The sequence below is a fragment of the Lutra lutra genome, chromosome 11 (genome assembly GCF_902655055.1).
Source record: "Lutra lutra chromosome 11, mLutLut1.2, whole genome shotgun sequence".
In the NCBI taxonomy this organism is placed as follows: Eukaryota; Metazoa; Chordata; class Mammalia; order Carnivora; family Mustelidae; genus Lutra; species Lutra lutra.
This window is the reverse complement of record NC_062288.1, coordinates 61,724,594-61,750,300: the sequence shown is the minus strand read 5'-3', so window position 1 is coordinate 61,750,300 and position 25,707 is coordinate 61,724,594. Positions and strand designations below refer to the sequence as shown.

Below are 25,707 nucleotides of genomic sequence, written 5' to 3'. Positions count from 1 at the left end.
GTGCCTGTCTTCCTGTCTGCTCTCTTTGGCCCCAGGAGTCTCCAGCTCTCACCTCAGGCAAGCATGGCTCAGCAGGGGCCTTCCTTCCTTTCACTGTGTCCCCTTTTCCTGTTTCCGACCCCAGGCCTTTGCCCATTCTCAAAGATCTTGTGGCTTCCAGGAAATAAAAAGCAGCTCTTCTAAAATGTGGCTGACTTTTTTTTTTTTTGGTCTCTTTTTGGAGTCATAATGAACCTTAAGGGCACATTTTCAAAAACCAGTCAAGTAGCAGGCAAGGCCCTGGGGTAAAAAAGACAAAAACAAACCTCCCAAAACCTCAGTGATAATTAGAAATGCTGCCTTAGAGTTGCAAATTTTCTAAAACTAAAAATATTCCTCCAAAGCGTCCCATTTTCCCTGCCTCCCCCCCCCCCCCCAACAAGCACCACCCTAGGAAGTCTGGCTGACTCATCAGCCCATTTCAGAGCAGTTTTCACTGGTGGTGCCAGGGTTGTGCTCACCATCTGAGTACAGTAGGAAGCACAATGGCTGCATTTCATTAATTGAAACGTCTATTGTGTGTCTCTGTTCCCCTTTCCCTGGGTGATCTCCAGAAAGTGTGCACGCTGGAATGTGCAGAGGGTAGGCAACAGCGTGAAGCTGATTTTGCTTTTTGTTTTCAACACAATCACGCAAAATAAGAAAGGGCTTGCTCTGCAGAAGAATCGTCTTTTGTCTCTGTCTTGAGGGCTTTGTCAAGGCTCATCTTTGCTACCTTGCAACCTGGCACCAGTCCCCTGGAGCCGCCTGAGAGAGTGACAGGCTCTGTGCAGGCGGCACCTTTAAAACCTCGCTGACATTTAGAAACGTGCCTCACCACGCGGCCCACGTTGGACATTCTTAGGTTGTTATGTGGCCTTGGCACCCAGAAGTTGTGCTAGCTGACAGATTTGTTTAATTAAAGAGGGTTGGGAGTGGCCGAAGGGCAGCATGATGGTTTGCTCATCTCTCTCTGCAGACCACTTTTTTTTTCTTTTAAAGATTTTATTTATTTATTTGACAGAACGACACAGCAAGAGAGGGAACACAAGCAGGGGGAGTGGCAGGCAGAGGGAGAAGCAGGCTTCCCGCTGAGCAAGGAACCTGATGTGGGGCTCGATCCCAGGACCCTGGGATCATGACCTGAGCTGAAGGCAGATGCCTAATGACTGAGCCCCCCAGGCACCCCTCTCTGCAGGCCTCTTAAACAGCTTCATCACCAAAGCTGAGGCCAGAACCATTCCTTGAAAGACTGATCTCTTGAGTGGTGAACGTATTCTTTTTGTTTTCTGCTAGAAATCTGGATAGAATTCTGACTTGAAACAAAATTGTTTTTGTCACACTGAAAGAAGATTTCAGGTGCTGTTTGGATTTTTTTTTTCCTGGTGAGACCTTCTCTGTTGCCTCAAATCGCACGTACTGTCCGCCTCGTTAATGACGTGGCGACTGTGAAGGTTGGTGAATTTTATTTAAAAAAGAAGTGACTGCCTGCAGAGTTCATGTTCTAGATGGCTGACTTTACAAACTTTGGCTAATTACATCTTCTGTAAATGTTCCCTATTTATGAGGTTTGCTCCCAGACTGGGATTTTAGATAACCAGTCTATACAAGACAAGCGTGACCATCGTGACCATCGGCTTTGACCTGGGTGTGATTAGTCACATCTCAAACACAAAGGAGTGGGTGTGAATTACAGCCACAGAAGGGTCCTTGTTAAGCCCAGGCTGCTGCAGTCCACAACAGAGATGCCCTAAGGGGTGTGCATTATGCTCACTGAGGCTTTGGTGCATCTCCCATCTCCCCATCTCCCTGCCCCCCTGTTCTGTTGCATATGAGGGGGATCTGGTGCCTTGGCTTTCAGCCCAGTGTTTTGGAGGGGCTGATTTGGCCCATCTGGCTCCTTGGGCATCTCCTTTCTTCCTCCTCATTCTGGGTTTGGCCAAAAAGTGTCAAGTTGGCTGCAAATATTTTGAACTCCTACGAAGACCATATGGTCTTTTGGATTCAATTTTCAACATTTTTATCAGTCAATACTTACTGAGCTCTTGCAGTCCTGTTACCCAATGCTGTTGCAGTAGCTTTCCTGAGTGTCACAGAGGAGGGTGCCCCTGGACCATGAACACACCTTTGACATCCCCATCTCTCTCTCTCTCTCCTCTCTGGCTCTTACCTCTTTCTGGAATACCTTGATGTCTAGCCCATTTTTCAAGATCAACTCAGATGTCACCCACTTGATAAAGCCTCCACCCACTTGGGGTAATTTCCCTCTTTCTTTTGAACCTGTACTGTGTCCCTCTGATCTTTGTTACCTATTCCTTCATTGACCCCTTCATTCATTCTTTCAAAAAAAGATCTACTGATGCCTCGCATGTACCAGATTTCGGATATATCAGTGAACTAAACCACGGAACTATCTCCCTGCCCTTATGGAGCTTACCTTGTAGTTGGGGGAGATAACATAATACACAATATATGCAGTATACAAGTCAGTTACACAGTATTTTGGAAAGGGGAAAGTGGAATGGAATGTGAAAAAGGAAAAGCAGGATCAGGTTGATCAGATGTCCAAGGTAGAAGGAGGGGGAAGATGCAGTGTATGTTAGGTAGACAGGCCTTGGTGACAGCTACTGAGGTTGGCCTGGTGACCATGGTAATTTGCATGTGTACCTTCTCCTTTCCCAACTGAAAGGACGGGAATTGGGCATCCTCACTGCCTTATCTGCCAGCAGCACTTAGCACATAGTGCCGTGTGTGTGTGTGGTTGGTGCTCTGTAAATGGTAAAATGGAAATGAACATGTAAAAATGAATTTCAAGACAAATAAGGAAACCCAGTCTATTTTTTTTTAAAGATTTTATTTATTTGTTTATTTGAAAGAGTGAGACAGAGACAGAGAGAGAGTGAGGGGTGGGGGAAGGACCAGAAGGGAAGAAGGTGGAAGGAGGAAACAACCGTAAGCAGATTTCCTGCTGAGCCTGGAGCGCAACGTGGGGCCCAGTCTTAGGACCCTGAGATCACAACCTACACCAAAACTGAGTCAGGTGCTTAACCAGCAGAGCCCCTCAGGTGCCCCAAATAAACCCATTCTTATTTTCACTTTCTTCCTGCCCTTAAAAAAACTGTTATGATAAATCTATACTTAAGAATCTTAAGGGGCGCCTGGGTGGCTCAGTCGGTTAAGCCTCCACCTTTGGCTCAGGCATGATCTCAGGGTCCTGGGATGGAGTCCCATGTCAGGCTCCCTGCTCAGTGGGGAGCCTGCTTCTTCCTCTCCCTTTGCCCCTCCCCCTGCGTGTGCATGTGCGCTCTCTCAAATACATAAATAAAATCTTAAAAAAAAAAATCTTAAATTCCTTCCATATTTATTCATTCTTTTCAAGACAGAATTTGTCACTGGAGCTCAGTGAGCACAGGGCTTTTGGAAAACATTGGTCAAATGCCTGAACTGCTTTTTACATGAAAAAACACAATTATAAGATATAAATTTCAATTGCAAATTAGAAGAGCACAGAGGACCATAGTTTTTTTCCTGCTTTGGCTAGGTTTTTGCTCTAACAGAATTGTTTTTCAAAGTAAACAACTTTTGGGAACTGAATAGGGGAAAACATTTCAAGAGTGTATTTTATTATCAATTTGCCATGAAAAACTCAAGCGTCTCTTGACAGCCTCTGGATTTAATTAGCTGTAAGTTTACCAATATTTATCAAGTGAATGAATATTATCCCAGTGCAGAGCAACACCTCACATGAATTATGGGGACATGTGTGTCGCCTGATCAATGAGTGTGCATGCCACACGCGTTTCAGGTCTTACCTGAGGTTTAGAGATTATGGAAAATCAACGCAGAATCACTTTCCAGGCTGCACTCAGTCCGTGTAACTGGGTCTCGAATCAGAAAAAGATCCAGGGCCATGCTGAACTGAGGCTTTCCCTCGTGCCCAATTTAAAATGTAAATGCTTGCTGCCACTGATAAAAGCCAAAGAGCTCCGTGTAATTTAGAGCCCCGAATTCCATGCTGCGTCCACCTAGAGTTGACTTAGACTGATAGAATGCCAGAGTCAGGAGGCCCCTTGGGGTAACCTAGCTTAGTGGCTTTCCAGTTACCCCAAAGGAGCTCTCCCATGGGCCCAGTGTGCAGAGGCAGAGGGAAGAACCAGCAGGCTAGGCTCTGAGTGAGCTGGTCTCACGCCCCATCTTCCATTTGCCTCAACACACTTAGACTACTTTTACTGTTTTCACGCTTCAATGTAAGAATTTGTGTGAAAGCGGGCTTCTGAGGCTAAAGATTGTTTGATCTAGAGTAGCCCACTTGTTTTCCAGGTAGAGACACAGCAGCCTGGAGAAGGTAAGATAGACCACACCAAGGGGTGTGTCTTGCAGTCCTGACAACAGTAGAAACATGCCTTTCTGCGACTGTCTCCTTATGGGTTCACTGCACAGGCTTAGTGTGTGAATCAGATGAGACAGACAGGGAAGCATAGCTTATAAAAGAACATTTAATGCATTAGTTAAATGTAAAATACTATCATCATGTTCCCTTTTCTACCCCTAGAGCAGCTGTGGAGGTTGTCAAACTGGGTTCCAGGGAGCCCTTGGTATCATTGCTAGGGGCATAAGAACCCCTGTTCTTCAGGCAACACATTTTCCCTTTAATCCACTTTCTATGTCAGCCCTCCAGGTCAAGTGTCTCCTATAGGAGGGCGCTATAACTTTAAAGAAGTTTGAAAACCGCTGATCCAGAAGGATTTTTGCCTCTGAGAATAAATAGTTATATGTGTTTCAAACGCTGGTGCCCTCTGTGCCTACTGAAATGACCTGGCAGAATATTTGGGGCGGAGGTTGGCTGAATGCCAGGTTCAAGAAGAGGAGAGCCCTGTGGATCAGCTGGGCTTGAAACAGAGACGGACATCCGATCAGTGAATCTGCAGCTTGCTAGAGACACCTCTGAGCTACATTGAGACTTGGGGTGTTTTGAAGTCTGGTGTTCCTGAGGCCTTTCATTTTTTTTGGTGGGGGGGGTGTCTGTTTGTAACTCATGTGGTGGTTCAGTGTAAGTTCCAGGGTGGAAACTAAGCGGATCCTGGCAGGTGATGGTCCTTTCTTTCCTGTCTTCATTTTTCAGTGCACTTACATTTCAATCGACCAAGTCTCCAGGACCCATGCCATCGTGATAAGCAGACCTGCTTGGCTTTGGGGGGCAGAAATGGGAGCCAACGAGCATGGTGTGTGCATAGCCAATGAAGCCATCAATGCCAGAGAACCAGCCGCTGAGACGGAAGCCTTATTGGGGATGGATCTGGTCAGGTACTACAAGACGATTCTTTGAAACACCTGCTCGAACAGGCAGGGAAGGGGGATAGGGTTTCTTTCCTCTAAACCTCATATTTTGTAACACAAGGCCCCCAAAGAAGACATGTGCCTTTTTTTGTTTGTTTGTTTAAAGATTTTATTTATTTATTTGACAGAGAGAGAGAGAGCGCGCACACAAGTAGGCAGAGAGGCAGGCGGGGAGCCGGGGGAGGAAGCAGGCTCCCTGCTAAGCACGAAGCCCGACACAGGGCTCGATCTCAAGACCCTGGGATCATGAACTGACCCAAAGGCAGATGCTTAACTGACTGAGCCATCCAGGCGCCCCGACGTGTGCCTTTTGATATGAAGTTCAAGGTATTAGAGAAAAAGAGTAGATTACAATGGAATATTAGTAAGTAATAAAAACCAACCATGTGCTACATGCTTGAATTTTGAAAACATTATACTAAGTGAAAGAAGCCAGACACAAAAGGTTGCATATGGTATGATTGCATTTACATGAGATGTCCAGAACAGGCAAATTCATAGTAGTAGAAGGTAGATGAGTGGTTGCCTGGGGTTGGGATGGGAAAATGGGGAGTGATTCCTAATGGGTATGAGGCTTCTTTGTGGGCTGTTGAAAATGTCCTGAATCTAGATTGCGGTGATAATTGCTCAACTTTGCGAATACCCTAAAAATCACTGAACTGATTTTAAGTGGGTGAAGTTTATGGTTTATGGTTTGAAATACATCTAAAATACAGGAAAGAAGGAAGGAATCATATAAAATACCTAAGATATAAAGGAAAAAAGGAGAGAGCCATGGCCCTCCCGGCCCTCTTCATCTCGGTCATCTGTTTTCCTTTTGCTGCTCTGCCAGCTGGTGTGTAACAGGGGGAAGCAGATGTGTGGGTTCCGTGGGATGGGGACCTTTGCTCGCTTCCCATTGTGTCACGAGCACCCAGAGTTGTGGGCCTGTCCTGCAGGGGCTGATCAATGACTGAATGACCAAAGGCGAGAGAGAGAGGAATGACATTCTGAAATGACTTTCTTTTTTTCTGAGACAGTGAAATGCAATAGAATCATGACCGAGTTGAAAGAATATTGGGCTGGGAGCCAGGGGCCTTGATTTTCAGTGTGAATGTACCAAGTGATAACACATCTCTGGGCCACATTTGTTTGAGGGAGGCCTTCGATGGGTTGACCTCTCAAGAACCTTCCCAAACCAACATTCTGTATAAAGGACTAGAGGTTTTGACCCTTAGTAGTTTGTGTAGGGAGAACGTGCACATTTACGCCGAGACCTCTGTGGTCTGTAGCTCCCACCAACCGATGGCCAGGTCTGTTAACCTTCTAGGGAAGGGCCCAGGGGGCTTGACACACCTGTGTGAGTCATGGGCCTCAAGTAGGGATTCTTCCAAGGACTTGCCATAAAACAAGAATTTGAATTTGGGAGGAGCTAACTCCAAGACCCAGAAAAAACCTGGACCAAGCACGTGCTTTTGGAGGATCTGGATTGTACCGAAGGTAGATGTCGGAGTGAGACTTGAGCCTTGGCCCGGTAAATTGCATCCCTTTGCCTGCCCCGGTCATGCCCCTAAGGAGGTGGAGCAGCCAGTGTGGAAGTAGGCATGGGGGCCAGAGAGAGGCTGTTCTCGTTCTGAATCACACAAACCTGCCCCATCTACGAGGCCAGACCACCTGAAAGGCTTAGGAACAGGCGTCTTGACATCGAGTGACTTGGGGCTCTAGACCGCTGTAGCCCTAGTGTGTCCACCCGTCATTGGAGCTGGATGGTGTGTAACCCTGTGGCCATTGGCAGTCCGTGGGGCAGGCTGTCCTGTCCTCGCCCCGTGGCACCGAGGCAAGGTGGGAATGGCCAGGTGGACAAAGGAGTATCGCTTCCCGTGGTCCCGGCACAGGGAGAGGAGAGTGAGAGGAGTGTCTGTGGATGGGTGTCGAGGTCCTGCTGCAGATGCTGGGCACAGAGGGCATGGAAGTCAGCGTGGGAGGGCAATCGCTATGCTGGGAGTCTCAGCGTGGAACACAGCAGGCGGCACAGCGGGAGAGTGAGCTAGACCTGCACAAGAGAAATCACAGGTTCCTGAGGCGGGGTGCCCCTGGCGAGGTGTCACATGGTGCTCGCACATGTTTGTCCAGGCAAATCGGAGCCCCATACAAGCCCTGGGGACAGGCTTCTGCTTGGAATGTATGCATGGGGCAGTGTGACCAGAGGCTCCAAGGACCTGTGGAGGGAGGAGGGGGACCCTCCTGGGGAAACAGCTTGGACAGACCTATAGAGGTGCTCATAACACACTTACTTGCTCTGGATCCCCAAAAGCAGATGACTGCTTGTTTGCTTCTGCCTTTCCTCTTCGGAGAAGATGACACTGACCAACAGAAAAGTCTACTTAATTCCATCTTCTGGTGAGGTTATTTTTGGTCACTCTCCCAAGGTGTTAGGGATCGGCTTTGCAAATCAGTGGCTTGTCACCAAGTCTTCCTACATACACTAAAATTGAGAAATGCCCAACGAATTGATCACAATGATCTGATGGTGAAAATAAGCCTGTTAGAAGAATGCGTCCATAGCATCATCTGTTCCTCTCCCTGGCAGCACAGGGAATGTCCCTTCAGAAAGAATCAAGCCGGGTGAATTTCAATAACGTCCGGTGTGTTGGCGGTTCACCGAGAGCTGGCTGTCGCCGCCGTCCTAGCATGCGCCTCAGCCTCTGCCCCGAAGTTCTCGCACTCCCGCCCCCAGAATGACAACGTGGAGGAAAAGATGGACAAAAAGACATGTACTGAGCGCGTATCGTGTGCCATCCTCTTTCCAGTCAGCCTGAGAGGGATGTACTGCCCTTTTGACTTGGCAAAGGAAAAAACCAGGTTTCAGAAAGGTTAGGTTACTGAAGGTCATGCTGCCAGTGGGTGGCCGGACCGGACCTGGAAGACATGCCCTCTCTCTGAGTCACTGCTTTTCTGCCAGAGGGGGCTGCCTCTCCAACGGACCCCCTTGGTTGTGCTTGTATTTTCACATTATCTCATAAACCTGTCCCACGGGTAACCCAAGGATGTAGGTACTTACTTCATAGGGAACATAAATTTGAGCTCGATACAGTATGCAGCTGGCTCAGGTTGCGCAGAAGACAATATCCATGCCCTCTTTAGGGGGCCAATTAATTGGAAGGGCTGGGAGGAGACTGCTGTCTGACTTCAGAAGAAGGATGTACTTTTTGATAAGTGAAGCCCTAAGCCACACCAGCAGAGGGAGGCCAATAGGGTGGAGGAGAGATATGTTGAAAAGCATTGATGTCCTAACCAGGCACCATACCTAGTGAGATCTTTCAGGAAATTACAGGCACCGAGGACAGTGGCTGGTCATGGAACACTTTTGTTATTAAGCCACATACCTGGTGTAGAATAGCACAGATCAGGGCTGCCCTGGGCAGAGCTATCCCCCCGCTTTTTATTTAAGATTTTATTTATTTATTTATTTGACAGAGATCACAAGTAGGCAGAGAGGCAGGCAGAGAGGGGAGGGAAGCAGGCTCCCTGCTGAGCAGAGAGCCCGATGCGGGGTTTGATCCCAGGACCCCGAGACCATGACCCCAGCTGAAGGCAGAGGCTTTAACCCACTGAGCCACCCAGGCGCCCCCAGAGCTATCCTTTTGCCCAAAGGCAGGAGGGAGGATAAGCCACAGAAAGGGGTTCTTGATAAGGCTGGAGCTGAGCTCCCTAGCTCCAGGGGAGCCAGAGTTAGAAAGGAAACAGGAGGCTGAGCTGCCCTTCACAAGGGAGAAGCTGCTGGGTTCCTGACTCTTCTGTCTGTGTGGGAGGGAGGTGCCCAAAGACAGAAAACACCCCCATGATTTGAAACCAAACGTGGGAGAGATGTATTCTGAGTTCAAGTGCCGTGCATCTAGGTCTCAGCCCGTGGATGGAACGTGTTTACGCACGTTGGCTGGCTTCCTAGCTCAGCTTCGGCCCAGTCTTTGGTTGCCGTGGTAACAACCACATGCTAGGAAAGGACTGAGGTACACTTCTGGTTTTCTTCCTCCAGGCTTGGTTTAGAAAGAGGGATGACAGCTAAAGAAGCCTTAGATGTCATCGTCGCCTTGTTGGAAGAACATGGACAAGGTGGGAATTACTATGAAGACGCAGACTCCTGCCACAGCTTCCAAAGCGCATATCTGATCGTGGATCGCGAGGAGGCCTGGGTGCTGGAGACTGTGGGAAAGTACTGGGCTGCCGAGCGGATCGCAGGTGAGCCCGTGTGGATGGGGCGGCCGAGGCGGGTGCTGCCAGATGTGCAGGAATCCTGCTGCTGGTGCCCACCCTCTCTGTGCTGGACCTTCTCTCTGGGCTCTGCTTCTAGAGACGAGCCTGGGGTGTGGGGATGTCAGCACTTGGGAAACACACCCTTGACATTTCTTATTTTCTATTTGCTTTCTGGGCAGGACCCAATTTTGACTACCAGCAGTTCCGTGACCCAAATGGTTACTCTGACTTGGTCAAAGGAATGGTGATTTTCCCAGTCCGTTCAGTCAGCGAACCACTATGACAGGGAGCTGCCCCTCGTCACCCCCAGTCCCGTACTCCTTGCACTTGGAATGTTCCTCTGAAAGAGGAATTTGGATCTGTGTGGGGACTGTTGACTGCCTCTGGGCCAACAAGCTCATTTCTCTGTGAGACAGTGTTTCTAGAAGAGCAGAGGACTAGGGATGCATCCGGAAGGATGCATTCAGTTGTTGCTCCATGCTCCCTGTAGCATTTGTCTTGAGATGGTTCTGAGGGAGGAGATGTTAGAGGGGGTGTGGTTGTCCTGTCTCATCACTTAGCAGCTTCACACTGGGGACCGGATGGGGTCCCAGAAAGGGCTAAAGGGTTTCCAAGAGGACTAGGGAGTTCTAGGAGAAAATTGGCCAGTGAAGCCCCACTTACATTCCTTAGGACTGAATGACAAGTACATGGACTGTGAGCTGCCATTCCCTGACACAGCTGGTAGGTCATAACACTCTCATATTGGACCTAGATTTGGTCTATGTATTTTTCTCAACTGAATTTGTAGGGAAGTCTCTTGAGGTTTCTCAGAATCGATGATGGGGATGATAGGGATGAAACCGGTTTTCCATCTCTGCCTTAAGAGGGATTGGAGCCAAATCTGACCTGAGTTAGAAGCAGAAGCTCTACTGTAATAGTTGGGAATCAAGCCCATTGTTTTCCATGGCCGCCGTCAGTGTGGGGATCAGGGTTGCCGTGGGCGACAGGTATGTTGTGTCCTGTGTGAGGCTGGCTTGTGGTGCTTGCCTGGACGAGGAAGGCTTCTTCTTATACTCACAAGGGTGTCGAGTGGGCTGACGGCACCCTTGCAACAATGTCAGGGAGTTCCCCCACCCCCACGTGCCCAGCACACACCCATGTGTGCCTGCTGCCCTACTCCTTCGGTCCTCACAGGACTGATGCAGCCCGTGTGGGCCACTGTATCACCAAGCCTCCCGCTGGGCAAGAGCTTAACACTCCTTTACCAAAAATTTCTCCTAGGATGAAGCCTTACTATCAAATGGTTCCATCCAGAGGGCTAGTGGTCCATGCTGATGAAGCAGTCCTAGATTGCTTTTCAGTAGAACTTAAAACTTTTTGATCTATACCTGCCTTTCAAAAGCTTCATTGCCCTTCAAGATACACCTTAAAAATATCCATCTCCTCAAAATGAGTGATGTCTTTCCCCAACTATTGAAATAAAGCCCCAGCCATTCCTTGGACTCCTTCCTTGGACATGATTTCATGTCCTCACTCCCTGCAGCAGGGTGCCAACAGTAGGATCTCCTCAGTCTGGTCCCTGAACGCTCCCATCCCCGAAAGCAAACATCTATTATAAATCAGCCCTTGAGGGACATACTGTCTGTGGAGAGTTGTGCACAAGATTTTTTTGATAGCTTAGTGTGAAGAATGCCAAAATCACTTGTTTAGGCCAGAGCTACTTTTTATTTTTAATTTTTTTAAGGGGTTTTATTCTTGTGTTGTCCTCTGGAAAGATGAATGGCAAAAGGCCAGTGCCTGTCAGCTAGGAATACTTGTTTTGGAAGATAAGTCAGTGAAGCAGAACATGCTGGAGAACTGAGTACAGTACTGACCTTGTCTCTCGGATCTGGTTCTCAGGCAGTCATGGCTTTATTGTGGCCCATGGCTTGAGCTTTCTCCCTCTACTTCATTGTCCAAAAATGTAGAAGATCAGCATGCTCCCTGGAGGTAGCAAATATGGAGGGCCTTTCTGCATTACAGCTCATAACTTCTTAGAGTTCTGGAGAGCATTTTGAAGCTTGAAGGCCAAGTCACCCTCAGGGTATTTGAGACTGAGGCTTTGGAGGAGCCAGAGTGAGCCTGCCAGCAGCCGGGAGGATTTCTGGCCTCGCCCTCCTCCATCAAGCCGAGTGTACTCAGAGTGCAGGTCTTTCTGATTCTAGACTTCTTAAGTCACACTTATATTCTTATGAGAAAAAATTCCCATAGATCTCCCACACCCATATACACGGACACATCTGTACACACACACACGCACACACACACACGCACGCATGCACCCCTACTGATAGACTCCGAGACACATGTTGACAGGTGCATTCCAGTATTTTAGAATAATTCATTATCAGTGCCACTGTGGTTTTCTAAATGTTGGCACCCGAAAGAAAAAAATAGCTGAATGAAGAAGTATCATATTTGTATTTTCCAAAAATGATGTATTTGGGCAGAGGATGGAGGTGTAGAGGGTTCCCTCAAGTAGAAGAAGGTTAAATTGGGGAGGGAAATCTCTATAGTTGCGACATTCATAAGTCTTGTTAGTAGTGCCGTGTCTCTTTAAGAAACCTTAGTAATAAATGCTCGGGGCTCATTTAGCCATAATGAGGGCTTCACCTGTTTCCTTTTGAATGTGAATTGTAGATCAAGTGACTGTTGCTCACTTAAAATGTGGTAATGCCCGGTCACTGGTCAAACCTTCCGGGAGGTCTCCTTAAAAGAGGACAAAGGTTTGTGTGTTTCTCTCTCAAAAATAGAGTCTCTTCCTCTCTAGAGTTAAAGTTGAGTTGCAGAGAAGGGATTCCCTGTAAATTTCCCTTTCTTGATTAAGTCTTTGCAAGCCTATTTCCAGCTAATGGGGCTTTGTACTCTCTACAGAGGGAGTGAAGTGCATTTGCAATCAGCTTTCACTCACCACTAAGATCGATGTGGAGCACCCTGAACTCCGAAGTTATGCTCAGAGTCAAGGCTGGTGGATGGGAGAGGACGAATTCAATTTTTCCAAAGTTTTTTCTTCAGCTGAAGACCATCTAGACTGCTGTGCAGGCAAAGACAGCATAGAAAAGAAAGAAGGTGAGTTAGCGTATCCCTTATGATTCTCCCTCTCATACCTGTTGTCTTGTAGCTATTGTGGAGAACGTGTCTGATTTTAGGAGAGTGAGCAAAGAGGAGGAGATGAGAATAGAACCTGTCCATAGAGACCAACCTGTGCTGATGGCCCTGAGGAGCTGGCAGGATGACGATGTGTATCTCTTGTTGTAGGATGCTTCCTCAGCCATGCTAAGTGCTTCTCCTTCTGACGTTCTTTCTCCATCTCCACTGGTGTCTTTGTACTTGTCTTTATGATACTTAGTATAGCCTTCTTTCTACCTCAGCCTTTGTGTATTTGCCTTATTGTCTTCTGTGTTTTCTGCTCTCATTAGCCTGCTGGGCCTTGAGGGCGGGGCACTGTCCTTAACTCATCATGGGATCCCCTTGTGGTGCCCATTACGGTCTTTTGCTCCATGAACATTTATTGATTTGAACTGTTGACCTGAATTCTCTTCCCGAACCCTCTGTCTTCCCTCCCGTTACTGACTCCGGCAGAATCCCAAATTAGGTAAATGTAGTGACTGGGTAACTTGTTACTTTGGTGCCTTCCAAAGAAACCACCGTGGCCACATTTTGCATTTGCCAGTGATACATGTGTTTTGTAAGGTAAACCTGTGATCATTTAGAACAGGGGTTGGCAGATTATGATATGTTGGTGGCCAGAATTTTGTAAATAAAGTATTATTGGAACACAGCCGTGCACACTTACTTAGAGATTGTTGAGGGCTGTTTCCATGCTGTAGTGGCACAGTTGAACACTAAGTTACCACAGGGATGCTGTGACCCATAAGTCTGAAATATTTACCATCTGGCTCTTTAAGAAAAGGTTTGCTGATCCTTAGTATAGAAGAATACTTCAAGGACTTTTGCTGTGGAGCTTAATTAATGGATTTAGCGTAGGAAAGTAAGAAAGTACCCATTTAAAAATGGGAACTTAAAAAAAAAACCTCTAAGAGTTAAAAAGAAAACAAGTTTGATAAAAGTATATAATGCCGCATGTGACGTAGTCTCACCAAAACATCACACCTAAGTCTGATGAAGCCTCTAAGTACAGAGGATGGGGAAGCATTAAATAACACCAGGGGATGCCATCTGCAAAGTTCAGACTGTGGGAAATTCTACAGAAGAAATGGCCCAACAAATACAATGCAAGGGAGTAAAATGAGAGGCAGAGATTGAAAGAGATTTGAGACATTACCAACCAATTGGATCCTGATTTAAATCAAGAAACTCATTTATGAGGCGATGAGAACATTTGAATACTGGGTAGTTGAAGAAATCAAGGCTTTTACTGTTAATATTTTTAGGTATGACATATTACAAATAGAAACTTACAAAGACTTCTACTTACAAAGGTAGAAGGAAGGCTATACTAAGTATCATAAAGACAAGTACAAAGACACCAATGTCTGAAGGAGAAAGAACGTCAGAAGGAGAAGCACTTCCCACGGTTGAGGAAGCATCCTAACTTACAAAGACAGAGTTTTGTTAGGGAAGTTTAAGACCTTTTCCCTTTGTGATGCTTTGAATCCATCCTTGTGAATACAGACTGTAAGAATAGTGTTTTAATGAGTTGTAATCTGAGAGAGAAAATGTAAAGCTGGGGTCCTGTGGAGTCAAGGAATTGTTGACACATTAAATTGAAGTCAGAGCCGATAGTCAAAATGGCTCTGAATATTGTGGATACTTCTGTATGTGACTCTCTCCCATTTCAGAGAGGACGTTCTCCAAATACCGTATTGACTCTAACCAGCAAGAGTGTACCAGAGAGCTTGCTTAGTGGAGTGTGTGTAGACTGCATGTACCTTCCTATAGATAATCATTCTATTGTGTACTGCACTTGTTGAGGAATTGCTAAGTGCTCTAACAAAGAGACTTCAAAATAATATGGCTTAAAGAAAATGGAAGCTTATTTTTCTCTCATGGTCTAGATGTATATGGACAGTCCAGGGCTGGTGGGTTGTTCTGCCTGAACACAGGACTTCCATCTGTGGTCCACTTGCAGGCGTGTCCTAGGCAGCAACAAGAGGTGGGGAAAAAAAGAACAAGTCGTCCTTTTTATGGGTGTGACGGAGAAGTTGTCCATGTCATTTCATCTCCCATTGGTCAGATTGGTCTTGTGGCCACACGTAGCTGCAAGGGAAGTTGGGAAATGTAGTTTGTAGCTGGGCAGTTGTGTTCCCAGCTATCCATCCAAGGGTTCTGTTACTAAAGCAGAAAAGGAATGAATGGAATTTGGTTAACAATCTGCCACTGTTACAGTCTCTCTCTTTTTGTGTCTCTTTCTTTTTTTTCTTTATAGAAAGTATCACTGTGCAGACTATGATTGACCTCTTACGGGACAAAGCCAGTGGTGTCTGTATAGACTCCGAGACTTTCCTTACCACAGCCAGCGTAGTGTCCGTTCTGCCTCAGAACAGAAGCTTGCCATGCATTCACTACTTCACTGGGACCCCAGATCCTTCCAGGTTTGTCTGAGACACAGTCGTGCTGGCAGAAAGTGTGCTCTTCCCTTGAAAGCTCATCCAATAAGTGTACACTGTGTTCCTGTACCTCCCCTTCTGTAGCTGAGTCACATTTTTCCATCATGGTCCAATGTGGCCGATGCAGCACAAAGAACTTTGGCTAAAGGAAGCTCTCAGCTTTAGTCACATCTTTTTTTTTTTTTTTTTTAAAGTATGCTCCGTGCCCAGCATGGAGCCCAAACTCAGAGCTCAAACTCATGACCCTGAGATCAAGACCCGTGCTGACATCAAGAGTCAGATGCTTAACTGACTGAGCCACCCACCCAAGTGCTTGCTCTTAGTCACATCATTTTTATGACATTCATGGAATCAAATTGTTTTAAATTCAACGAGTATGTATCGAGTTAATACCATGGGCCAAGTGTTGTGCTATATCTGAGGGATGCAAACATAAATAACCACACAGTGAGACAGATGCAGAAATGCCCAAGATTCAGCAAAGCAATCAGTTCCTATAAGTTAGAGGACAAAATGGTCCAGAGGCCATGCAGATGGAAGCAATGTCAAGTGCACCAGCTACTTCCTTAAGACATGATGTTTCAGGGAGATGCTTTCTGCCCATATACTTAGCAAAGGGGTTGTACTGCTCAGTGTTTAAGAATACAATGTCTGAGTAGATGGCCAGGATTTTGATTTCCATGTGTCTCACTTAGTAGCTGGTAAATTACTTAACCTCTGTAAGCTTTAGTGTCTGTACTGTGTAATGAGGATAATACTGGCTCCTACTTTGTATGCTTCTTGGGAGGATTAAATGAGATAATCCAAGTAAATACACAGTAGGTTTAACTTCTCTTTATTAAAACTATTTCTGATTTGCCAGGCACACAGCAGCCCCGTTCCCTGGTCATGTTCAGTCACATATACCACAAGTCATATCATCAGTGGCTTAGTTAGACACAACCATCTAATGGTCTCTAATTCTGTTCATTATCAGCATTGTTTTGAAATTCTGTTTTTGAAAGTTTTTGAAAAATACAGGTGCCTTGACCCAAACCTATTGTATCAGAATCTTTAAGGTGGGCTTAGGAATCTGTCAACTAAGACTGATCCTCAGCCTGGAAATCTCTAGAAGACTTTCTGTTCCAGTAGTTTCACTGGTAATGTTTAGGGGGTTCCATTGGCTGAAAACCATCATTACTATTTGAATATTGGGTGTCAAATCTTTGACTGCTACCAGGAGGTCTGTAGCTGTTCAGTTTCATTCCTTCCAGCTGAACATATTTATTCTTCTCCTGTTGTTTCAGGAATATAAGACAGTGATGGTGTCTATCTAGGGACTTTTTCTTAAATGACTCAGGGGAAAAGCCCAGTACCTCTCTTGACCCTTTGGCCTTACTTCTTTACTTTTTTGTGTTTAGAGAAAGAGATAGAAAGCATGTGCGCAAGTAGGGTGGGGGGAGGGGCAGCAGGAGAGGGGGAGAGAGAATCTTAGGCAGGCTCCACACCCAGCATAGAGCCCAACATGGGACTCAATCTCAGGACCTTAAGATTGTGACCTGAACTGAAATCAAGAGTCGGATACTTAATGGACTGAGCCACCCAAGCACCTCTCAGCCTTAATTTTAAACTACTGCCAATATCAACAAATCCTTCTGGCCGGAGCTGACTATTAAATTCAGTATAAGCTATTCTTAGTTTTTCATTCATTCATTTGTTCATTCATTCACTGAGACTTATTAAGCACCTACTGTGTACAAAATATCATGCTTGTTGGGTCCGAGGGATGAAGTATGTACAAGGCAACAGGTGGTTTGGAGGCGATGATGAAGGAGCCGACCTCACCGAGGAAGGATCCCTTGAGTGCCAGGCATTGCAGGAAGAGAAAGAGTTTGTTAGGTACAAAAAGCAGGAATGGCATTTTGGGCAGAGGGAGCATGTGCAAATGCAGAGAGCCCTGAAGCAGTGTCCAGTGTAGGCTGAGTTTCCTTCTCCTCCACCCCCATTCCTCCAGTAAAGGAGCCCGGCCGCCCTCATGTGGCCCCTCTTCCGGCCTCCGGCTGTGAGCCTCCACTCCACAGGGTTCCATCCAGCCCCCCAGGATGCACTCCCGTTTGATCCCAGCTGCCTCCTCTTGATCTTACCTCCCAGGGCTCGATGCTTGGTCTCATGGATGGCCCCGTTCTCGCCCCCTTTGTGGTCCACCAGCTATGAGTGCGTCCTTCCTCCCCTGTCATCTGGACTTCTTCTCATGGACTCTGACTTCGCTTGCCCCCAGCACTGGGGGCTCAGCCTCCTCTTGAGAACGCTCTCTGCCAGCTCACAGGGGTACACATGCGCACGTAGAGCCCTACTTTTAAGTGACAGGAGTGCTCTGCCAACGCATTTGGACATATTCATTAGGAAGCAGGAGCCTTTGAGGGAGTGGGTTGAACCGAAGAAAGCCTGTACCACCCCTTTTGCTTCTGATGTCTCAGGCACCTGCTCCAACTGTGCTTAGAAGACAGGGCTCTATGAGGCCGGGACGCTGATACAAAGCAATGCTGTTTTGCAGAGTGAAGTACACGGCCTTGTACAATTCTAAAATCAGGCTGGGAAATAGCCTTCTCATACTGAATATGGAAAATTTCAAGTAATTGTAGAAGAAAATTATTCACGGTTAAACTAATTGAAAAGACCTTTGAGAAGATGAAGGGCTTTCCGGAAGACATTCGTTTTTATCTTCCAGGGCTAAGTGAGCAACATTTCTTACTGCAACCGTGAGAACTGTCACACATTCAACATTTCCATGTGTCTCTGTAATTGGGCATGTTTAACATTTTGTATTTTGTCAGCAGGAAGCATAATTACCTACTCTTGGGCTTTTAGGTAGTGAATTGGGGAAATTTTAGCCGGCTTCTGCTGACGCTGAAAGCATGAGAGAGATGTTTTCAGGAAATTATTTCAGAGCAGGGGGTGGCAAAAGACGACAATCCAAGAGCAAGACTCTGTTCTTGACTCCTCCCAGCTAACGTGTGGAACCAAAGGACATGATCTGACTGTTCTCTCTGCTTCAGCACTTCTCTGCCCTTTGCTCACCGCGTTCCGTACAGATCTTTCTCTTGAAATAACTTGTTCTTGCATTCTCTTTCCCTCTTTCTCCTTCCCTCCTAGCGCGTAGTAGGTATGAGGCAAGTTTGAGAGCTGGATGGAGATGCAGACGTCAGACATTGGGTAATACAGGGAGATGCCAGAGACCTTGCGTTAATTTTACTGAGAAGGCAGATTCCATAATATTAATATTCTGCTGAATATTCACCCACATCATGACACCGACTGGCGTTAGCGCTCTGGTTCTGACCTTTGCAAGCCTTGGCGGAAGCCGACGCTTGCCAAAACTTCAGCGACATGAAGAATTGGGAGAAGGAAAGAGTAGAGAAGTCCCTTAGCACTTTGAGACTGTGACCTTTGGAGTCCCACAGGGTGCTGGAGCCGGTGAGAGCTGATTATGTGCCTCTCTTGCCCACCCCTGTGTTCGGTGACATCACACTGGGAACTTGCCGTGGGTCACACCGCAGAAACTGGCAGACCTCATGAGTCAGGGCTTATTTGTTTCAGATGAAGTTGTCCTACTGGCACATCACCAAGAGGCCCCCACCTCTGAGAAAGCCCACAAATACTCAATGTATAGGATGGATAAACCAAGAGGGAGAGAACCCTGAAAAATGTTCCATTTTAAATATTAGAAGGCTCTTTCCCAACCCATTTCTCTAATTGTATCAGGCTGTGTACTTAAACCTAGGAAACAGAGAATAGAGAATTTCAGGGAAAATAAGGTTTTGACCTTGTTTAGCTAATGGCAAAGAGCTGGGGAGATGCAAGGGACCTGGGGTGTGTGTGTACGTGTGTGCGAGTGTGTGCGCACACGCGCACGTGCATTTTCTCCTCTTCTCCCAGTGTACCAAGCTTGAGAGGCTAAATTGGATTAACTGAGACTGTCTCATCTGTTAATTCAAATGTAGCAACCAGTGGCACTTCTTTGTTGGTGGAGATAACACCGTGAGCTGTGGACACCCCAGCCTCTGTAAGTACAGCTCTGGTCCCGTGTGGGGCACAGACGCCCACAGAGCTGAGGGCCCCATGCAAAATAGCAAACCTCCCATTCCATTTCATCCTGAATCTGTCCAGCACCATCTCTGTCCTCTCTCCTACCCTACAATTTTGACTTCAGAAGCTTCCAAAGCATCTGGATCCAGCCCGAAGCTTGTCCCATGCTCCAAAAGTACTAGTTCTCTTTCCCTCTAAATAGAAAGGCTCTTCACTGATAGGTTCTGCTCTCAGCCAGATGTGGCTGTGACTGTGTGATTAAAGTGACTCACAGTAAAATGCCAGAGTGACCCATGCAGAGGGACACCTGCAATTGAGAGAAAACTGGCTATTCTGGGTTCTTCTGAGCTTGCTTGAAAGTTTAATAGATTCATCTGAGCAGGAGCCTGTGCTGCTCCCCCGCTCTGTTCCAGACTCCCCTCAGCGGATCTGCCGGGGACTCCAGGGCCCCGGATAAGCCTGGCTTAGTCACTAAGGGACTACCTGCACCTTCAGTGAGGAGAGCCGAGGTTGAGGTCAGAAGTGCTAGCTGGCTGCTGATAATAAAATTCCAAATCCCAAAGCACAAAAAGGGTGTTATTTTTCTGACAATGTGTATAAAAAACCAATAGAAGGCTATAATATTGAGAAGTAGTGGGGAAAAACTGACCTCCGCTTCAGACATCTGAATTTAGTTCTCCATTTGCCACTTATTTAGAATGTGCCTTTGGACCAAGCACTTAGCTGCTAGGAGGCTCAGTCTTCTCATCTGTAAAATGGGATGGGAATTTTTGCCCTGCCTTGTTCATTGCTGTATCCCGAGCACCTAGAACAGGTATCTGCTGCTCAGTCATCACTCAACACGTATTTCCTGATGAGTGAATGGATAAATAGGAGTAGCAGGAGAACTGAAGGCAAGCACTTTGAGAATTATGATACACTATAAAATGGTAGGGGATTTCATGGTAATTTTGTTTTCCTTCCAAATGAGAAAAAAATTGAAAGGAAAACAGATTTTTTTTTTTTTTTACACTGGCTCAGTGCATCAATCATGAGGTTTTAGAAGACAGAAAGGACAGATAATGGCAAAGATTCCTCTAGGGGAACGTGTTTCTTGGCTGTGGCTCCAAGTGTCCCCAAGGCTAACATTCTGCAGACCTCTGAGCCAGACCATGGAAGCCGTGCTGTGCTTCTTGTCATCAGACATGAGATTTGTCTCAGGGAGAGCTGATGGTTGTGGTGATGTGGTTTCTTTTGTGCTGCTCATGGCTTCCTTTGCTTCATTGTCCCTTCTGAGGCTGGATTGTCTCTTCAGAGTAGCTCAGCCAGCTTTAAACCTCCTCATTGACCAGCTGCTGGGCTGCCTTTTGCTACTGGAAGCACTTTCCCCTTCTGGTCCTATTAGCTTGTGTTCCTGTCACAGTGCACCATGGAGGGGCTGAGCAACCAGGGCAAATTCCGGGATTGATGGCTTCTCTGAAACCAAGGACAGAGCAGAACCGGCTTTCTGGACCCCCCCCTCAGCTGTGTCCCACATCAGAGCCATCCCTGGGACACCCTGGGAGAGCTCCAAAGTGTGACAAACTATGCCCTGCCCTGTCCGGGTGGCCTGGGAGGGGTGGTGACTTATGACCCCGGGGACAGTTTCAGCTTTGCCACTGGCTGGACATGTGACCTTGGTCAAGTCCTTTACTTTCTGGGCCGTTAATGAACACAGATTCGATCAAGTGGCATTTGAGAAGCTATCATTTGAGCTTGAAGTGTGGGAAAGTGCCAGAGATACTCCTCACCTATTTGGAAGTTTAGTGTGATTTTTTCTGAGGCTTGGCAAGAAATCAGAAGGTTTGGGGACCACTGAGTTATCCACATTCTGCTTTTTTTGGATACGTAGCCACAAATATTCAAGCCTGAGTTATAATTCCAACATTCTGACTTAAATAAATATTAGTACTATTGCCGTTTGTCATCAGCAGCAATTTTTATCCAATCTCATCCACGGGGTCACTGTGCCAGAGTGGCCCTGAAATGCATAGTCAAGTCAAGCCTTGCCAGAGGCCAAGCCTGGGGCCAGCCCCATCGCCCAGCATTAGCCCGTGGAGGTCACAGCTCTGACCCTTTCTGGCCAGCGACACTGTGGCTGAGCCGATGTGCACTGCACAGGCTTTGGACTGTGTGGCGGGAGCCCAGACCCCGCCTCCCATACAGACGAGACCCTGCCCACCCAGGAGGGTGCAGCTGAACGTCTGTGGGAGGACAGTGTGCTGCAGACTTTTCAGGAGCCCCACTTGCTCTTAGCCCTGAAGGGTGGGGTGCTTGCCTTCTGTGGGTGGGAGGGTCGGATCCATGTACATTCAAGAGGCTGGAGGAGGTGCCCGTTGGCGGTTTGCCAGCCCTCTGTGCAGGGTAGCCCTGTTGCGTCCTGGGCAGGGTGGGTCCTGGGGCAGCCTTGGCCTGGTGGAAGTAGGCCGGCCCACGTGCCATGTGCTTCCAGGAGAAGGGGCTGAGGATGGGTCTAGTCTCCTGTAAATGTTCGCATCCCCTGCAGACAGCAGGGTGCCTGGCACCCATCCCTAATCAGCACCATCCACTCTACCAGCTGGGAGCATGAAGGTCTCACTGCTTTTAATTCTCACATTAACTTAGCTGGAGCCCAGTCTTGCAGAGTGACTTCTGGCTCTTTCTTCCTCTCCTGAGCCTCCTTCCCTTGATAACCTCAGGGAACCAATCTAAGAGGTCAGTTCTCATTACAGATTTTCCCCACTATCCGCAAGTTCACTTTACCCCACTTCACTTTTATGAAAGATGGACGTTAGTATGGTAACTGTTTTCACTACACACAAGAAATCCCAAGAGGATTTTTGCTTTTACAAAATGGTAATTGCTTCTTCGCCTTATGTCGTTTTGGCTTATGAGAGCTTTCCGAGGAACGTTCTCCCTTCAGAAATGTTCTGCTTTCGAACAGCTGGAGAAACCTAGCTGGGCTCTTCAGACCTGGTGTGTCAGGAGTCCCCCCGGTACCTTGTCCACATGCAGGTTCTGATTCAGCAGGATGGGGGTGTGGCTGTAGGGGGCTGCTGATGCCTCCCGTCTAAGGACACAATTTGGGTAGCCAAGGTCATTGTTTCCGATTCTTTTCTGATCGTGACACACCTGGAAATGTTTATGGGGCACACTGGCAAGGCTGCTGTGGCCACCTCAGGCCCAGCCACCTCAGGGCCCAGGGGTCAACGTCCCAGCTCACTGCTCCCCCACCTGAGGCGTGGAATGGCTGAGGGGCATCCGCTTTGAGGAGAGAAAAGAACCCAAATCTGATCAGTACGCGTGGGAGTCTGGATGTAGTCTTCTCTGTCTTCTTGTTATTCCAGGTGCTGCCCCATGTGCAGCTACCTGCAAGCCGCCCTTGGGGTACAGGAGCACTGCCGTCGCTCAGCGCTATTTTCTTTGGGTGCAGAGAGAGGAGAAGAAGGCTCTCTCCTTATGTCACACTCACATGTGGTCTCCACACTCCCTGTTGGCTTGGGATCCCAGGATGCAGTTTTTTAGAAACGTGGCTCTTTTGGTGTGTGTGTGTGTGTGTGTGTGTGTGTGTGTGTGTACATGTGCTCAGGTATGCACGATACATGGGTGCACGTGGGTGTGCTCACACACACAGCTGTTTTCCTTAAGGTGCACCATCGTGGCAGAGAGCTGAAGGAATTCTTGCATTAGTCACCTCCTATGCCCAGAGCTCCTCTTTGACACAACTGGGCTTCTGTTTCTATATAGTGTGTCCGGGGACTCTGGGAACCTTTGTGTCATCTGCCAATAGGTAGAACCTTAAGAAAAAAAAAAAAAAAAAAAAAAAGAGAGATGGGTTCTCAGACCCTTCCTTTCCAGGAGGCAACTTTGAGCAAGCTGTGGTAGAGAAAGGCAGACCTCTCCCAGTGCCAATAGATGGCCCATGGCGCCCTTTCCTCTAGACACTATGTGTCTGTTTGCCTTGCTTTACATAACTAAAAGGGGCCTCTCAAATGGTTTTCCCAGAACAAAGCAAGTCTGTTTTGATGTCTCCTTGCTGTTAATAGGAGAATTTGCAGCTGGTAAATGACAGTTTTACTAAAATATTTACTAAAATATGCAGTGGTGTCTCTGTCTTGGCACCCACCCACCACCCACCACGAGCTGGCTCAGGCAGTGTTTGCTGAGCGGAAGGACGGTCTGGTGTCCTCAAGCCTCAAGCTCAATTTGGCTGAAGCACCTCTCCTTTCTCTCCAGGTCCATATTCAAGCCTTTCATCTTTGTTGATGATGTGAAACTTGTCCCCAAAGCACAGTCTCCTTGTTTTGGGGACAATGACCCTGCCAAAAAGGAGCCTCGGTTCCTAGAGAAGCCAGACCGCCGGCATGAGCTGTACAAGGCCCATGAGTGGGCACGTGCTGTCATCGAAAGTGACCAGGTGAGCCTGGCGCCAAGCCTGTGGAGGGGGGCGTGGTCTGCAAAATGGGAGACAGGGGAGCAGTTATGGAACTCATCACTTTCCTCCTCACCAGCTTGCCTTTCAGAAATCCAGGTACCCAAGGCCCTTCCTAGAAGGCTGCTGTTAATTTTTCCAGCCAGTCTCTTGAATCCAAATGAAACAAAGCTTTTACTTCTGATGTTGTTCCAGAACTCAGTGGGCTTGGGATATCCCTCTTTCATTTACTGTTTACCTAGGAATAACAGAAACATGTGGTTCTAGTAGGGATAACTGCTTTTCTGCTGTCTAAGAATCTTTCTATACTTTTGGGGGTACAGAGTTGTACAAGATGGCAAAACTTTACTTAAAGGTACAGTCATATGTTGTTTAAAAAAAAAGTAACTCTGAAAAACTTCTGGAAATGGATGGTGGTCATGGGTGTACAACAGTGCGAATGTCCTTCTGCCACTGACCTTGTACACTTAAACATGGCTAAAACAGAAAATTGTAGGTTATGTATATTTTACTATAATTTTAAAAAGTTTTAAAAAAAGATTCCCAAATTCCGAGTTTTTTAAAAAAGTTATTCTTCCTTGTGCAGCTTCCCACACCCATCCTGGCCTAAGCTTTGGTAAATGAAGTCACAAGACATCAATTCAAACAAGACACACACTCTGTATTTGCCCACCGCAGCCATTAGTGACAGATCACGTATAAAACCCAAGCCTCTGTTTTGCTGAAGGGGAGGGGAACATGGTCGTTAAATGCCCACTGGCCTCCCACGCATGTATTTAACAACTTAGAACAGGTCCAGATTGTCCTGAAGAAAGGGACACCTTGTGGACGAATGGGTACCTGCATTTGTGTGGATTGGGGGAGCTTATTTTCTCCTTCCTAGCTTGGTGGACTCTGTGAAAAGCATAGAAAGAAGGGCAACATCAACAGTAAATCCAGGGGAATCCAGAAAGAATCTCAGAGAAGGGCAGCCTTGCTACTCCTAGAATTTGCTTTTCCGTGCCACAGAAACAACCATTTGGATGTGTGAAAGTCACGGTGTTTTCACATCTGCCTTCCCTGCGGAACGTGTCCCCAGAAGCATGAGCGCGGCCACCACGCTGCGCTGGGTTTTGCTCAGGGCGGTCCACCTCGCTTCCCGACTGTGCATGTTTTCTAGGTGGAGGACAGCAAGCCCCGAATAAAAATGCCACTTGGTGCATGGTTTTGTGGATGTTTGGCAACTGGAAGGCAGAGGGAAAAAGGGCTGTGTGTTTGAGCTAGTCTGCGCAAAATATCAAAGAGTTGAGACCGATGAGGTTGGGTGGGCTTTGACATTGAGAAATGACCACTGGTTTGTGTCAAAGGCTTGTTAGGAAGTGGTAGATGGGTGGTGACAGCAGCTTCTCCATTCTGGGACAAATTAGGCCCATGAAAGCTTCTCACGGTCATCCGCCGTGAGTGAGTGGAAGAAGAGATCTCCCCACCTCAGAATGAAAGTAAGTTGGGATGTGTGGAACATGTTTGTTCGCTGATCCATTTATTCATTCTACAAACGGCTCTTGGGAATGTCTACTGTGTCCCAGGCAGTGGAGCATAGTGATGAGCTCAGTTCTCACTCCCAGGAGATCGTGGGCTAATGGAGCATGCAGGCAAGTCGACAGACCTAACAAGACAGGAAAAGGACAATCATGGCTGAGTAAAGGCATTGACAGCCCAGAGGAAAGGTTCAGAGAGGCCTGGAGATGGGTACAAGTTGACCAAGTGCTGAGGAAGAGCAGAGTGGAGTGTCATGGGTTGGAAGAACATAGTTAATTCAGTCTGGCTGAAGGGAAGGGAGACATGGGGGCCATGGCAGGAGGGGAGGCAAGCGAGAGCTTACAAAAGGCCTTTCCCGAGTGTCTCCTGAGAGTCTGGATTTTGTCCTGAAGGCAGCGAGGAGTTAAGGATGCCAAGCGGGGAAGTACCATAACCACCCTGGCATTCTAGAATGGTCCCTGTAGCAGTTGTGGGGAAACAGATTGAACGGGATGGGTGGGCCTCTGGGAGGCTTTC

At 47.3% G+C, this 25,707-nt stretch overlaps 1 protein-coding gene across 3 annotated transcripts in view; it reads left to right on the top strand.

Annotated features, from left to right (window-relative positions):
• The window catches only part of SCRN1 (secernin 1), a 67,733-nt gene that overhangs the window by 37,981 nt on the left and 4,045 nt on the right, over positions 1-25,707 (top strand). For 2 of the 3 annotated variants that reach the window (XM_047694185.1, XM_047694184.1), the window contains exons 3-7: positions 5,141-5,322; positions 9,371-9,573; positions 12,484-12,678; positions 14,999-15,164; positions 23,478-23,658. In XM_047694185.1, the coding sequence (XP_047550141.1) occupies positions 5,141-5,322; positions 9,371-9,573; positions 12,484-12,678; positions 14,999-15,164; positions 23,478-23,658 (927 nt within the window). The remainder of the gene's footprint in view (positions 1-5,140; positions 5,323-9,370; positions 9,574-12,483; positions 12,679-14,998; positions 15,165-23,477; positions 23,659-25,707) is intronic. The other variant, XM_047694186.1, reaches the window with a different exon arrangement.